Below are 12,061 nucleotides of genomic sequence, written 5' to 3' on the forward strand. Positions count from 1 at the left end.
GCTTCTACAGTGAAGCAAAGTCATTAAACCTAAGCTTTGCACACACACCACAGGTGTTTTCTGTTTTCTTTGTGCTCAAGCAATATGATTGTAATTTAAAAATGTGAAACATCTGAATGTTAGTGGAGCAAGCACAATGGTACTCAATTGAAAACAGGGCTAAAGTCTGAAGAATATCTCAGGATCCTGCCAAAACCTGCTTCCATCAGCAAAATATTATGATTGCAAGAAAACATCTGACTGCACTCAATATTTGTCTATATATGATTATTTTATATTATCCTGTAAAAGCAGAGACTTTGTTTGCAGCTCTAAGGTGTTCCCTGTGGAAGTTTCCAATAGCTAATAAAAGTGTATGTAAAATGAACATTGAGGCAGTCATTGTTAAGGAAGAGAACTCCCTTTATTTTCTGTACTCTGTCTAAACACTGTAAAACGCCATTAAATACAGGCAGAGCACTGTTCCATCTAGCCTAAATTGTTGCTGATCCTAAATGCTATGGCAAAGAATTTGAAGACAGGGTAAAGTAAAAGTTTCCTGGTTTGCTAAGTGCAGGGGTGCCCTCATCCAGTGATCACATCTCTGCCACTATGATTAGAAGTCCCTGATTATGGCTGGTTGTGACCCCATGGATGGAAACCAGGAACCAAAGCACAGTCTCTAGCTCCATTTTAGATGGAAGACACATTTACAAAAGTTTTAAAAAATTAGGATAGATTTTCACTAGAATAGCAAAAAACACATATGGCTACCCATATTTAACTGAAGGTCATGGCACCATTGACAGCGTTTTCCCAGAGAAAAAGTCTCCTTACTTTTTTTATCATAATCAAAACAAGGCATTTTTCTTTGGCCCCAGTTTTGGAAATGGCAATACTATTATAGATTAAATCTTAAACATACAAAGACACATATGAGCCAACTCCACAATCAATCAAATAATAAAATAAAATCACCTACATAAAAAATGTTAAATATTTAAAACCTAGTAAACCTGCAAGTAACTGAGTAAAAGGTCCTGTTACATCAAGAGTCAGGCACTCCTGACAAGAACCAACTCTCCTGATGTTTAAATAATTTCATCATTCAATTCAGTTTTGAGATCCTCAACAAAAAAGAGATATTAACTGACTGAAGTGAATTAGTGAAGGCCATCAAGGTGACTGGACCACATAATGTACAAGAAGAGGCTGAGGGAGCTGGGTTTGTTCAGCCTAGAGAAGAGTACACTAATGGGGGATATTACTGCTGTCATCCACTAATAATTTGAGTCATGTTTGTCCTAGAGGGACGCATCTGAAGGACACAAGGTAATAGTTGCACATTGTCGTGTGAGATATTCCATCTGATACCAGGATAAAAGCTCACGAGTGGCTAGACACAGGTTGCTGTGAGTGGTGGTGGAATATCCATCCCTGGAGAATTTAAGATTTGACTGGACAAGGACCTAAGCAATCTGATCTGCCTTTGTGGTTAGCCTGTGTTAAGCAGTAGTTTGGACTAAATGGCCTTGAGTGGTCATTATGTGCATCAGCCTTTTTTCCAGCTGAAGATGTGTTCCAGCATTGCCCAGGACTATTTTCCTCTTGTGCACTTTATCAGTCATTACTGATTATGCACTGTTTCATCTTGCTGTACATGTCAATTTGTACTAACTGTTTAATTTTTACACAACATTTTTGTGATCAAATTCAGAAGAGGATGCACAGTGTACTGCCACCTCTATGGTCACTTCTTCTGAAGCGCCTTGCTGTACCATCAGTATGGATGTACATTGTGCTAAGTACTGACTAGACTGTAGACTCCCATACATCCCACCAGCAGTTTGCTGACCACAAATGTTTGCAGTTTGCACAGTTCCCAAGCATCCATATTTTCTATAGATTCACATACTCTGACAGTATAAACTCCTCTGAGAGAAAGGATGTTGTTAAAGAGGTCCAGTAAGGCTGCATTCCTGCTCCAGGCACTATTCTGAACAACATAATTACAACGAATATTTAAAGATGCCCATAAAAGAGCAAAAAACTCATCCAAACATATTTCTCTAAAAAAATGTTCTTTTTGCTGCAGCCACCCCCAACAGCTGACAAGGATCTTTTTAACCATATCTACTAAGTACCAAGTTTGTCTGGCTGTTGGCTTTCTCCTCTGAATTTTGTAGCATTCACTGCTGAGCCAAATGCCTACATGTAGCATGGTCACTGCTAGGTTTGAGGCAAGGGTTTAGGCCAGAAGAACAGGCATGGGAAGTCTATAGGCATCAAAATGATCCTTACATGGGCTGCAGTCAAGGCACACAAAGGGTGAGGTCAGGTCTTATGTGATTTCCTCTTTGCATCACTGTTGTCATGCTCAGAGCATGATGACTCAACAACTGAATGGAGAATATGATGTTGGAAAATATTGTTCTTCCTCACTTTTTTTCACAAGATTGGGTTTTTGTTCTTCCTGTCCCCTTATCAGTGGTGATGGATTCCCAAATATAGGAAACAGGCCTATGTTTCTGTAGTGTGAAGCATCTGGCATGTTTGGGAGATCTGAATCAATGGCTAATAAGAAGAACAAATTAATTTTCTTTACCAGCAAAAACTTGTTTCTTATTTGTTCCAGTGCAAGAACAGGAGATTCTGATTCTTCTTCTCAAGCAATTTTCCCACAACTGCTTTTTAAAGCTATAACATTAGCATTGTTAAACTGACTTATTGTTCCATGAATAATCACCACATACTGTAACACCACTTGTGTAATCATCTAATCATGCAAAAGCCAAAATTAATGCAGAAGTTTCCTTAAGAGACTTTTAAAATTTAAAATTGATAGTCTCCATGGAAATGCAGTCCAATACAGGTTTTTTCCTTTGAGCCTCCTACTCTAGTGACACTTTCAATATGTGCTAATTATGCACAGCCTTTTATTACATAGTACCTGGTAAATGCTAATTACTGTTTGATTGTTGGAAATGTTAGATTGTTGTGGACAATCATGAAACTTTTTAAGTTCTATGAAATATACTCGTGCTGAAATTCATGTTGATAAGAAGCCTGGAAAGTAGAGTTCCTCTTTCTTAGTTTTAAGGGAGATAGCTATTAAAATGCAAATTACAGACAGAGCTATTTGAATTAAGAAAAAGACAAACAAAGAAATCTATTGTTAAAAAAGCTAATAGTTTTGACATGCTGTAGCTGCTCCAGGATAACCTTTGCTTTAGGAAAAGGGTTTACTTGGTCATGTTTCTAATTTCAGAGAAAAACTGTAGCCCTAGAACCACATTAGTTTTGTCTCAGACTTCAACATTTTTCATCTACATGCAGAAAAAGCAAAGATATATACCTATGTACCTCAGATTTATGCTCCTTTGAATAATTCAAGTGTGCTGTGTTACTCTTTGTAAGGATACTGCATAACTGTATAGTTTGAAGAACTGGGATAATAGACTAAGTTGTGGCCTGGAAACTAACCATAGCTTATTGATAAAGACTTGAAAAAACTATTTATTTTATCAAAAGATGAGTAGACCAAAGTTCATATGTGTGTCAATATGAAACCAGCATGTTTTGGCTGAGATTCATTCCTAACGCACAAACAACAAAAAAGCTGAAATAGACACACTCATCACACGCTGTGAGCTGAAGTGTCCTGTGGAGGTGTATCTGTCTCCTTCAACGACAGAGAGAATTTAGGTACCTTATGAATTGCCTGAGATTACCATGGATGGGCTAATGCACTGCAGCAACCAAAGTCTGAAAGCTGAACCTAGAAAACATGCAACTGGAACTACAGGAAACCACTAGAGAGCAGTGTGTAGAATACATTGTTTTGGATGCAAGACATTTTGGAAGGTATCGTTTCTTTGAAGATTACAGTCTAGATTAACCACAAGCTATCTGACCACATGGTATCTCTTGATCTTCATTCCTCCTCATAAAAATTTGTTTATTCAAGCAGTTCCCTTGACTTGACCTGTTCTGCTTGCAGAGGAAGGGCTTATTCAGCACAGGCAGTACTGGTGTAGTCTGGCTATATGAGTCTATGCTACAAATATTAATGCTGCTTTTAGGAATGATAATCATATTGATAGTCATAATTCTCAGGGTTAATAGCTTCTTCAAAAAAGTGCTTTGGGATGCTAAGTTAGTTAAACCCTTTCATAAGCAAACAACAGTGTCGGAGGTGGGGGGCAATGGAGGTTCTTCCTTTTCCCACTGCACATTTTCTGGAGAGGACTTCACCAAAATTTTAGAACTGCCTTTAGCTGTAACTAGCCCTTGCCCTTCTAAAATTGTGCCTTTTTCTCCAGCCTCTGATATCTTTTTTTTAAAGAGAAGGGTTAATGATAAAACCCGCTTTGGTGTGTGAAGGTCTGTTTGTCAGCCACACATTTGCTTTTATTACTCTTCAGCCTCAGAATACTGTGAAATCTGAATAGATACTTACCACCTACTACTTTGGAAGGCTGGACAGAAAAGCTATTATACTAATATCTCCTCTGGGCATAGGACAGCACAGAAGAGCCCCCTGATCCTCCTCAGAATTGTAGAATCTATTTCTAAGGAAGTACTGTATCAAACTAATTGTTTTTATATTGGTTACTTATTCCTTGATGGTACAAAACTGGGAAAACTTACTGGAGGAAATTTTTTTTAATAATTAAATGTGACTCACCCACTGAAGTCAGTTTAACTTGTCTGTAGGAAATGTCATTCAAACCCATCTGTCAGATTGATTAATTCATTTGCAATAATTCTAGATATTGGCTTTTTTTAATGTTAGTAGCAATATTTACCCAGTGAAGGACAACACACCTTATAGTGAAGGCTGGTGGTGTGTTATCCTGTACTATCATGGGGGACATCTCAGAAAGCAGCTCATCTGTGGAGGGCAGGTCCTTCTGAGAGGTTCCTGACAAGTAAGTGCACACAGGGTTTTCAGTCACGCATGCTTATTTGCTTAAATTAAAGACAGATGAAGCCCTGCCTCCTGCTTCCCGCAGTGCTCTTCCGAGGAACACATAGAGGAATAGCCACTGACTCATTCTTCTCTGCAATATCAGGCACTGCCAGTTGGTGTAGTATAATTTCAACACTGCATTGTAGATTATATCTGATTGATGATGCCAAAAACCTTGTCAGTTTGGTTGCTCTAAGAAAAAAGCCAGGTGTTTGGGAAAAGTTGCAAAAGTGAATAGAAACATCACCTTAATGGGAAACTCTGGGAGAGGTGACAGTATCAAACCCCCACCAAAACATTTTGGAAAAGTTTGTGCATAAACTTGCCCATGTGATGTCAACTTAAATGAAGACATCAAACTTAAATTCTTGAAGCTAAGGCTACTAAGTCGCTCTTTCTACAGTTTAAGTTGGGTCAAGATCAAGTATATTTGGCATGACCTGGTCCAACTTGTGTTGGTTCCTAAAAATAAGAAACAGGGAAAAGACACAGCACAAGAAGAGAGATACCATCTAGTAGGGGAGGCAGGAAAATGTATGGAGGACCTAAAATGTCCAATACAATAGGACTGAGCTATCACACAGGAAGTTATTTAAGGCTGACGTCATCCACACAAAACAGACTTTCAATAATCCCAGACTGAAATTTTTATTTTAATCTATCAGGACAGAGTGGTAACGTTTTCCTCATTTTAAAAATGCTAGGGGATTTTCTTATTCTTTCTGATGTAAAATATTTTGTTTGAGGTTGAGTGATAAGCTCTTATTACAGAAAAAGTATTCTGCATGCATATTTCAATGAAAATACTCACTTGACAATGCTGGTCGGCAATATCTGCAATAGGTGGGTCTGTCATTTTAGCAAGATGCATACTTTTGGTAACAAAGGTTAGTGATAACACTCCAGAAATTACACTGTGCCACATTCTAATGCTTTAAAAATAATTACTGTGGCAAATGGACCCTTTTGTAAAAATAGACTAACAAAACAAAACAAACAAAAATCAACACTTAGAAGAATCAAAACGATTTCTGGCCTGGATAAAATAGATATTAAGAAGAATATCAGTATTTATGTTTCAGGGCACTGCTTAATCCCATGAAGGAATCCCTGATATTTTTTGTTTTCCCTCACTGTTATATATCAGGTGGTGACACACTGAGTTTTTAAATTCTTCCCATTTTGTCTACTGCTCTTTCTAGGTGCTGGAGGAGATAGACCATTTGCCTGTTCTAGTAGCTCAAGAATTTATGGCAGAACTCTCTACTGTATCTTCCTGCCTTAGGAATACTTGGCAAAATCACAGGGGTCAAAACACTTTTCACTGTATTTTCTTTAGTAATACATTTACCCAAGACCCACGGTAATATCATCCACTCGACGATGGTTGGTGGCGGTCCCTGCATGCTCAAGTCTGACCTGTCAATGTGCTGCGAGGCAAGCAATAGCAGGAACAGAAAAGTCAAGTAGGATGCAGTATGGCAGATAAATTTGATAAATGGCTTTCTGATGAACAGCCCTAATGGGCTTTTGGGAGCTATCAGGTAGCACACAGAGAAGACCGGGAAAAGGAGTCCTATCACAACACAGGTCAACATCTTCACAGCCCAGTGTCTCCTCCTCCATCCAGGGAACTCGTCGTACCAGCGGGATGCGAGCAGCTGCTGGCAGTTGGGCTGAGCAACAAACTACAGAGAGAAGAAAGGAAGATGGTTAGTTCCTTGTTACCTCTGTGAAGTTATTTCCATGCTATGTATGTTGCAATCAGTAACTTTTGGATAGAGATTAAAAAACAAAACAAAGTCTGTGCAACACCACTCATACTGATAACACCAGTATGACAGGGCTGGGTTAGACTGCCCTTCCTTCAATGAAAACAAAACAAACCAAAACAAAAAACAGTACAAAGCTATCAAAATTCACTTTTCATAATATAGCTTGATTGCTCTGTCAGTTGAGTACTACCAAGAGCCAACAGACTGGTAAACACGTGTTGATTTCAAACTGCAAAACAAATTCACAATCACATTATTCAACAATCAACATTTGTACAGAATTCACAGAATGTGAGGTGAAAGTCACTATGAAAATGAAAAGCATGACTGAGATCTGTAAACGGTGAAACCAAACTCCACATCCATGACCAAACTATTCTCAGTATGTTCCCTGCTAATTCTCTCAAAATCAGGCTTAAATGCTTTTACACTGACACTGACAAAACTATTACAGATACATTTCATAGAGCTTGCACAATATGAACTAAGCACCAGCATTCCTCGGTGCTTCACTAATCCTTGTCATAATATATATTCCTATCCCATACAATATTTTACGGTCTGTCTGTTTCCATGATGTGATTTTTGTTTTTAAAATATGATTCTTAAAACTGATTTTCACCAAAAAAACCCAAACCCCAGTAAATACTTCATATTTTTAAGATATATTATATATATAACTATATTCCAGTGTCTGAATTCAGATTTTCATTTTATCACTAGTTCCTATTTTCCCTAATGTTTTCGTTCATAAAGTGATATAGAGTAGCAGTATGCTAGACATAGGAGATATACAATTGAAGAAATATATGCATCAAAGAGAGTCAGTCGTTGCATTTTATTTAAAAGGAAAAAAAAATGAAATGAAAGTTTTTCCTTGTGTCACACACATGCATATATACATACATTAGATTAAATAATTAGCTGAAGACGTAATAAGTCTATGTAGAAACTTCTTTATCTTATTAAATAACAAAATTGCTAATTTACACCAAATAATTTCAGATTTGAATTCTAATCAGATGCACCTAGTTTTAGATTTTACATTATTTTGATAATACTTAAAACCACAGGAGCTGGGTTCATTTGGGGATGAATAATAGGTAACTTCGTAAATAGTTTCTGAAATCATTGGTATTACTACTGGGAGAAAATGTCATTAAGTGTGGAATGAAACAAGATTCAGCATGTATCTTTCTATATATGGCTGGATTCTGTCAGAAATGTTAACCTGCGCCAAATTCAAACCTGGTGTATGTTAATGAAATACCAATGTCCTTAGCAGAGACATATTTGCCTACTAGACACCAGAACTGAAGCTGCCCCTGACTGTTGTGAAAGACAAGATCATTTACTGATATCACAAGCTTCTTGAAAATAGCCTTAAAGAAGAGTAACAGTGTTCTCTCCTATTAGGAAAAGTGCATTCGCAAGGTTTCAGGCTGTTTGTTTCAGGATAGAAATGCATGCAATAATACTGCACGCAATCAGAGAAGATGGTTTCTAACTTACGTTCTTGTAAAGTTTTTAACAAGGGTCTCCCTATAGAATTTTTCACCTCAGTTTGCTTGCGTAGGTACAGATTAGTGTTTTGCCTGACTAGTGAAAAAATACGACTCGTGCACTAATTCCTGAGTAAACGTTCTTTTTTTCTTTTTGCCAGGTCCACGTTTGTTTCCCCTTCTTCATAATATCTTCCCATTATGTACCATCTCACCTGAAACTAATCACTTCCTAAGTCTTCCCTGTGTCCCCTTTCTCAAGACCTTTTGGCCATTCTTATCATGTTGGAGACCCCAGTGAAGGAACAACTTCCAGTGGCTAGCAGTGGTGGCAGATTAAGGGGCCTACTCCTTCCCAAGCATGGCTAAAAAGGAATGTACTTCCCTTGCTGTAATGTGGAGGAAATTAAGTAAAAGAAGGGTTTTTTTTCCAGTGTTCAACAAGTGCTGTGGTGCCCTGTGGTAGGGAAGACCAGAACAGATGCAGAGGTACCTCATGCCATGAGGAGATGCTTGCTGATGGCATCATCTGGAGGGTGCTCTGCACTTGGTGGGCAGTAGCTGCTTAGTTCTAATCCTTAAACAGATTAATATGCAAAATAATAAATGTTAATATGAAAATAATTTCTTAGTGGGCTTGAAAAATTGTTTGTTGTTTCCTAATACTCATACTAGATTTAGTCATGTTATGACTATATTGGTAAGGCAGTATGTCTTAAGGACAAGGATTGCTTTCTGCAGCACAAAAAGTTTATCTGAAAGTGCATAAAATTTCAAGTCCTGGACACTGAAGAGTCAATTTTTTAAATTGTAATTTTTAAATAAATTAGCTCACATACTTTTATTCAAATTATGAGTGTGACAGGACAGCTTTAGTACTTGTTGAATCCCCTGACAGTAGGAGAAAATTAGCACAGAAGATACATTTTATGTGGCTAGAGTTAGGGAGAGCACCGTCAGTAATGTACTTTCAATGGCTTACTAGACATAAATCATATAAGAAGAAACTAATAATGCAGTATGGAGCAAGTATATAGAACACTTTGTCAGCATTTTAAGAGTTGTATGTTTAGGAAAGCAGTTCTAGTAATATAGGTAAAGGTCTATAGCAGAAACCACAACAGTGTCTACAGGTGATATACTGCATTTCTGAGAGGTCTAGATACCCAGCTTCACGCTGACATTTTTATCTAATGATACTGTTGAAAAGGTTAGTTAACAATATCCTGAAGCAACAGAACAATCTGTCTCTTCACTGAAGCCTTTTCTTTATGGTTCTGAGCTCTATTGGCCATATAACATGCACGCTGAAACACTCCACAGTGTCTTCTTCAGACAAGTGGAAAATTACCCTAAATCTCCCGCTGACACGTCTTTTACAGTTATGCTTTTCTGCTTCACTTATCAAAAAACTGTATGACATTATTAAAAATATACAAATTAATTTTCACAGATTTGACTACTTGCTCAATTTTTGTGGTTGAGAGACCATCATCATGTGCTGTGAAATATATTCAGTAGTGATATTATATTATTTATTATATTAGATGAATAACGAGGGAAGTTCTTGAATGGAGAACAGTTGGAGAACACTGATGGCAAGAAAAATGCACTCAATGGTGAACCCTATAGACTTGTTCCTCAGCTGCCCAGAGAGGAGGAGCTTGTTACCGCACACTGCATCTCCCTTCTTGTCTAGAAGAAATGAGGGGAAGATGTTGTGTATGCACCCCTTGTCCTCAAGTGTAATAAGTATTTGAGTGCATGCAGGAACCAGGGGCAGGAAAGTCATCCTGGGACCCACAGTGTAAATCACAGATCACAAATGGTTATACAGGTCAAGTAAGTTTATCTGTGATTAATAAATTTTATCACTGATCCTGTATGCTTATTACACTTGACTTTTTGATTTATCCACTAAAATGCCCCTGTCTATATATTAAAAAAAAAAAAAAAATTCATGGCAAAATTCTCTGGTCAAATGAGTTTTATAACCTATTGTGAAACTTTTTATTAGAAAGGAAGAGTAGAAGTGGATGGAAAAAAGACGTGCTCCAAGTAATAAGACAATTCCTGTATAAACGGATGAGGTCGCATCTAGGATGATCAAAGAGTGAAATAGTCATGTAAGTCCTCTGCTGAACTGGCAGCTAAAAAAAACTGCTTTTTTAATGTTTTACACAAATATTTTACAACCAGCAGAAACAGAAATACTCTGTGACATTAATTTGCCAGTTCTGCATTGCCTATGCCAAAATATTTTCCCTGTAGTATAATTTTTTTTCCTTAATTGGATATATTACATTCTGAGGTATTCAAAGTATCTTTTGTACTGTCAGTATTATGTTGTATGTTATTTGACTTTGACATTGTCTCCATATAATTAGCAATCAGCAAGTTTATATTTTCACATTACAATGGCTTCCAATAGCTTCCAGCAGTTTGTAATTATGTGAGAGATTTTGCTGTAATGATTAATCCTGGTTGCACATCTTTAGCTCCTTCACAGAGTCTGCCCATCTGAAAATGTTTTGGTATTCATTCTCTTAGTAATCATGCTGTGAATTGGCTCCTTCCTGAGACTGGTAAAAATCAGAAATTATTCACAGTGCTAGCAAAAATAATCTCGTATAAATAATAGCAGAGCTTGATTCTAGTGATATCCAAGCATATACATAGCCCTGCATTTCATTTTCACTGCTGATTAAATCTGATCTTTAGTTTTACTATAATAGATATTCTTCAGTCAATGGAAATGCAGAAGAAATAATACAAATGATACTATTAACTACGGATTGTCTTTATAGAAATAATACTTTTATAAAAATAATAATTACTATAAAGAATATATTTTTACAGTGGCACACTATTACTTTTAAGTATTTACTTCATTGTATTAGAAAATATGCAAAGATATCAAAACCCTCTACTTGTAATAAAGTGCTCATTTTTACACTTACAAAGCAGTATAACAAAATATGAGGCCCAAATTAAATTCTCATTCTGAGATCAGTGAGTGGTTTAGTATATATTACATAGAAAAATAATGTTATTTTTCATCTAGACATGAAAGCTGTCAAAAGTGATTTCCTTTTTGCCTTATATACTGTTATGTTACGCTGTGACACAAACAACTATCCCTGATAGAGGATTAATGTAGAGATTAATGTTAAAGATCTTTTTTTTTGGGGGGAAGCAAAAGAAAATGGTTATAATAAATTTTCTTGGTAACACTTTCATGGTCAGATTTTCTGTTGTGCTGTTTTGTAAGGCCATTACAGCCAAGCTGGTAGGAAATAGTAGCTCTGAGGTCTCCTACTTTCTCACATACATTTTCCTATGATTGTGCTCCAGTTCAACAGGAGTGAAGACCAATTACTTTTTATTTCTCTAGAACATTTTATTTTTCATATTTTACATATTTTCCCAGATATGTAATGAAACCCCAAGCTTTTCTAACTACTTTACCTTCAGATTTAGATGTCAAAATTCTCTATCTACTAGTGCTTGACACTAATGACAGATTCAAGTCCCAGCCTCATTAAATAGACTTCTAAATTTAGTAGTTTGTTTCTCACTGCATATTCTTTTCTATATCTTTCCCCAAATATTATATTTGTGGATTTCGGCACTTACTCTGTGAGGACTGGTTCATTAAGACAACCTTTAATTGCAGTCTAAATGCCTTAACATTATTGACTGGATCAGCACTACATTTTCCTCTCTAAACGCTAGGGACCATGTTCTGGACTCCTTTGAGTACAGTTATACTGTCTGTTTTCTGTCTCAGGCCAGAAGCCCTGATTCCTCTGTCAACTACTGTGAATCTTCTC

At 36.8% G+C, this 12,061-nt stretch overlaps 2 protein-coding genes across 5 annotated transcripts in view; both read right to left on the minus strand.

Annotated features, from left to right (window-relative positions):
• POSTN (periostin) overlaps positions 1-12,061 on the minus strand; it is a 460,633-nt gene that overhangs the window by 100,322 nt on the left and 348,250 nt on the right. The window lies entirely within an intron of this gene.
• Positions 1-12,061, minus strand: part of TRPC4 (transient receptor potential cation channel subfamily C member 4) — a 154,077-nt gene that overhangs the window by 36,852 nt on the left and 105,164 nt on the right. For 2 of the 4 annotated variants that reach the window (XM_065829353.2, XM_071805035.1), the window contains one exon: positions 6,303-6,639. In XM_065829353.2, the coding sequence (XP_065685425.1) occupies positions 6,303-6,639 (337 nt within the window). Of the gene's footprint in view, positions 1-4,806; positions 6,181-6,302; positions 6,640-12,061 lie in introns of those variants that run through there. The other 2 variants (XM_071805040.1, XM_071805038.1) reach the window with 2 other exon arrangements.

The sequence above is a fragment of the Patagioenas fasciata genome, chromosome 1 (genome assembly GCF_037038585.1).
Source record: "Patagioenas fasciata isolate bPatFas1 chromosome 1, bPatFas1.hap1, whole genome shotgun sequence".
Classification (NCBI taxonomy): Eukaryota; Metazoa; Chordata; class Aves; order Columbiformes; family Columbidae; genus Patagioenas; species Patagioenas fasciata.